Source organism: Oryx dammah, unplaced genomic scaffold, assembly GCF_014754425.2.
Source record: "Oryx dammah isolate SB20612 unplaced genomic scaffold, SCBI_Odam_1.1 HiC_scaffold_17, whole genome shotgun sequence".
NCBI lineage: Eukaryota > Metazoa > Chordata > Mammalia > Artiodactyla > Bovidae > Oryx > Oryx dammah.
The window spans coordinates 47119699-47124247 of NW_024070201.1; the positions used below are offsets into that span (position 1 = coordinate 47119699).

A 4549-nucleotide genomic window follows, 5' to 3' on the forward strand; every position below is an offset into this window, starting at 1 on the left:
CTTATATGCAAAACGGTAATAGACCCACAGACACAATAAACTTATGGTTATCAAAGGGGAAAGGTGGGGGAGGGATACATTAGAAGGTTGGGATTAGCATAAACACAGTACTATATATTAAATAGATAAGCTTACTGTATAGCATAGGAAACTATAATCAATATTTCATAATAGACTCTGAGGAAAATAAACTGAATATATATATATATATATATATATATATATATAAACACATTAAGTCCCCTACACATGAATAGGTTCAATTCTGAGAGTGTGTCCATAAGTCCAGTTTGTTCCTAGATCCAACAAAGTTAACCTAGGTACCCAAATAACAAGGCTTCCCTGATGTCTCAAGTAGTAAATAATCCACCTTCAATGCAGGAGATGCAAGAGACGTGGGTTCAATATCTGGGTTAGGAAGATCCCCTGGAGAAGGAAATGGCAACCCATTCCAGTATTCTTGCCTAGAAAATCTCATGGACAGAGGAATCTGGCAGGTTACAGTCCATATCGTTGCAAAGAGTTGGACATGAATGAGTATGCACTCAGTTAACTAACATAATCAACTAACATAAGCGGCTATATAGTACTGTACTGTAATATGTTTACAATACTTTTTACACAAATACATAAAAAAATACAAAAAATAAAGAAAACATTTTAAATCTTAAAGTATACTATCTTGAAAACTACAGTAGTACAGTGCAACAGCTGGCATACAGAGGCTGGCACTGAGTGAACAGGCAAGAGGAGTTACTGCCTGGAGGAGGGAGAAGAGGTGGGAGATAGTAGAGCTGAAGGACCATCAGCAATAGGAGATGGAGAGCAAGCTGCAATTTCACTCACACCTGAAGTCGATGGAACACGTTTGCATCTTTGAAAGTTTGTAACCTGAAGGTTCATATATAGGGGCTCACTGTGTAACTGAATCACTTTGCTGAACACCTGAAACTAACATAACATTGCAAACCAAATATAGAAACAAAAATACTCTTATTCACACAAGGGCTATTCTTCACTGAGTAGCCAGACATTTCTTGTCCTTTCATTGGCCTTCTGCTTCAGTGATAATATATCTGCTCTCTTGACCTAGAATTGCACCATCCTAGGTTAGGTAGTCTAGTCCAGGGAGTCTTTTTTATTTTTCTTGAGGTGGGGGTGGAGCTAAGAAATACTTGTGAAGGTCACAGCCCAGGAAAACTGATCCACTAAAGGCTGACTTTTAATTATACAATTACAGGCTGCTTCTCCTCCCTCATTCCTTACCATCATATCAACAGGACTCCAGTAAAGTAACAGTGGGTTGCAGCTGAAAAAGTTGTAAGGGGCAGACTCTATTTCATGATGATGTGTTCTTAGGGAAGCCTACAGACAACAGGGATATCAACATACAAAACAAAACAAGGACACTAGAGAAATCTGAAGTCTCCATCCCTGATGGCTTCAACAAACATTAAACATACTCCAACTCCTCGTGTCTCGTATCAATTCATCTATTCCTCAGTGTGATCACAAGTCGTGGTTTTAAATAATTTCAGACTTCTTAGCTGACTCACTGGTATAAGTAAGTAGAGAAAACCAGGAAGAACACTCAGGACAATGTCTCCAGAGTAGACAGTTTCCTCCCATGTTGTCACAGAGAAGTGGACAGAGTTCCTTGGAAGCACAGGATGCAAGCTTATTCTGCCTGTTCTCTCTGTGAAATAACCTTTGGATACTTTAATTTGGGATTGATCTCTTAGTTCTATTGTAGATCCCTTGCATTTCCATTCAGCTTCATGAAGTAACCATATATGTGTTTTTTATTTTTTTCTCCCTTGGAAAATTAAAATCCAGATCTTGGCTATAACACACTCCTTAAGAGAGTTAGAACTGATTGATTTTCTTGTCCACAATTTCTTTTTATCTTGAGTGTGTTTTTGTCACACTCTCACCATCTCACCATCCTTAACCAATGCCAAAATGGTTTGAATAGAACTCCTTCCTTGTCTGGTGCTTAGCTACACTCCATGGATCATTCTGGAAGAAGGAGAATGGGAGAGACGGATGCCATCATGGAGGAAAACATGGGAAGAGCTGAGGGGGAAATGGGGAATGAGTGGAAAATTGTGCTGAGGATGGTGGAGTAGCTAACAAAGGAAGGATGCCTCAGGAACATGTTATCACACACTCAATATACATCTTCCTTGCTGACCATCAGCTGACCTGACTCCACCCCTGAGGGACACAGCCTAACCTTGGCCAATGACTTCAAAGGACAAGGGGGAGCAAGGGGGCAGAAGTTCAGCAGTAAAGAATAAAAGGCCACAGCATCCAGCAGCAGCACAGACTTGCTTCTGATGCTTCTGTGATCACCTGTAAGCTCCAAGACTTAACATCATGGTGCATTTTACTGCCGAGGAGAAGGCTGCTATCACTGGCCTGTGGGGCAAAGTCAATGTGGAAGAGGCTGGAGGCGAGGCTCTGGGCAGGTAGTAAGTGGACTTCATAGGGGAGGGTGGTGAATATGGGCCTGGCAAATTGACCAGTAAATTCTTAAAAAATTTTCAGTTCATTTATTTTCCATCTGCTGTGTTTTCACCTCATAGGCTCCTGGTCGTTTACCCCTGGACCCAGAGGTTCTTTGACAGTTTTGGCAACCTGTCCTCTGCCTCTGCCATAATGGGAAACCCCAAGGTCAAGGCCCACGGCAAGAAGGTGCTGACCTCCTTCGGAGAAGCTATTAAGAACTTGGACAACCTCAAAGGTGCCTTCGCTAAGCTGAGTGAGCTGCACTGTGACAAGTTGCACGTGGATCCTGAGAACTTCAGGGTGAGTTCAGGAAGTGTTCATGTGTTCGTTTTGCTTTTTGCTTTGGAATAACAATAATGGAAGTTGAGTCTTTAATTGGAAAGACTGGTAAAGATCTCAGAAATCATAGATTAAACTAGGTATTAGGAGGACTGACTTCTAGTGGGCATACCGAGACCACCTTGAGTCACGACTAGTGACCATAAAGAGCTACAGGCAGCCTTACAATGCGTGCATGCTAAGTGCTTCAGGTGTCAGGCTCTTTGTGACCCCATGGACTGTAGTCCATCAGGCTCCTCTGTACATGGGATTCTCCAGGTTCTTTATCACTAGCACCACAATACCACAATGAGCAGCGTTTAGTTTGCTTAAAAATTTTCAGGAACTTCTGTCAGAAATGGATGTATTTACCCCAGAAAACACTTTTTAAAAAAGAATATTTTTTCAAGAAGAAATAAAATATGGCTTTTGATAGATGAAGTCTGATCTCAAGAAAGGAGAAATATCTTATGTGATTCTTGATAATTAACGTTTAAGAAGATATTTGGGGGAATAATTTTTAGGCAGATTGTCTCAAAGAAAGTTGACCAATTTCTATTAAATTACCCATCAATATTGTTACTAAGTGGAGGCTTATAGCTGCATTGATTGGAGGCTTGACTAAACTCTTTCTAAGAACCCATGCATCCTTGAAATCCTATGAATACAAGAATTAAAGATAGGGAGAGAGGCAAATAAAAATAGTGAAATAGGAGAAAGGCAGGGGATATAGGTAGACAAAATGTTGAATGGAGGGCTCATAGAATTTAAATCAACTGAAGTACTAGCTCATCTGAGTTTATTGTGTAGATACAACCCATAGAGCAGTTTAAAATGTGGACTTGGGAGTGGGTGTAGGTACTAAGCCATTATTTTCTTTATTTATTTAGGAAACTTATACTTGGCATGCCTAATTGTCATTCTGTCTCTCACCCAACAGCTCCTGGGCAATGTGATTGTGATTATTCTGGCTACTCACTTTGGCAGAGAATTCACCCCTGAAGTGCAGGCTGCCTGGCAGAAGCTGGTATCTGGTGTTGCCACTGCTCTGGCCCACAAATACCACTGAATCCTCTTTTCAATTCACCATTTTGTGTCCCCAGAACCTTCCTTTTGCCCATGGGGACTGGGGTTTGGCCTTGAGAACCCAGCTTCTGTTTAATAAAGTACATTCTATTCAGTGATCAAAAATTAGCATTGTGTCTTCTCCGTCATTTAATCTCATGGTAAAGGAGAAATGGTTCATTAGCTGAAGACTGTGGAGAGACATAGGAAGAAATAAGAGTTCTCTGAGAAAGAAGCAAGTGAGGAACTCATCAGTGGAAGACAGACATTCTGGTAGGGTTCAGGATGATTGAGAGAAAGCTAAGATGGGGAAAGAAGTTTTCCGGGGTTCGAAATGTTTATTTTAGTTTTGGGGGACTGACTGCCACAGGGCAGTGTGGCAAAAACTTACTGTATCACGCAAAAGTAGTAGTGGTAGAAGTAGAAGGCAGAAGTAGTAAGTGGTATCTGAGAAAAAAACAAGATAGATTTATGGTACATGTCAGAGAGTTTGCAGAAAAAAATAAAAGTTTTGTAGGGATTCATCATCTAGACTCAGATTACTATTTGTTTGCTCTAATGTACATTTCGACTCAACTAAGTTGTCATATATCTTATGAGATTAAATTGGAGACAAGGAGTTGAGTTGAGGGATGACTGAGAATTTTCAAAAAAA

At 40.5% G+C, this 4549-nt stretch overlaps 1 protein-coding gene across 1 annotated transcript; it reads left to right on the plus strand.

Annotated features, from left to right (window-relative positions):
• Nucleotides 1–2310: 2310 nt before the first annotated feature.
• Nucleotides 2311–3999, plus strand: HBE1 (hemoglobin subunit epsilon 1). The gene is made up of 3 exons (XM_040258598.1): nucleotides 2311–2471; nucleotides 2589–2811; nucleotides 3770–3999. Exons 1-3 carry the CDS (start codon nucleotides 2380–2382, stop codon nucleotides 3896–3898), a joined length of 444 nt encoding a protein of 147 aa, XP_040114532.1. The 5' UTR covers nucleotides 2311–2379; the 3' UTR covers nucleotides 3899–3999.
• Nucleotides 4000–4549: the final 550 nt, after the last annotated feature.

What these genes read in the sequence shown, in the direction of transcription:
- HBE1 (XM_040258598.1), top strand. Translation starts at nt 2,380, where the DNA reads ATGGTGCATTTTACTGCCGAGGAGAAGGCTGCTATCACTGGCCTGTGG. An exon ending in GGAGGCGAGGCTCTGGGCAG is followed by an intron (nt 2,472 to 2,588) that starts GTAGTAAGTGGA and finishes TTCACCTCATAG; the next exon opens with GCTCCTGGTCGTTTACCCCT. An exon ending in TGGATCCTGAGAACTTCAGG is followed by an intron (nt 2,812 to 3,769) that starts GTGAGTTCAGGA and finishes CTCACCCAACAG; the next exon opens with CTCCTGGGCAATGTGATTGT.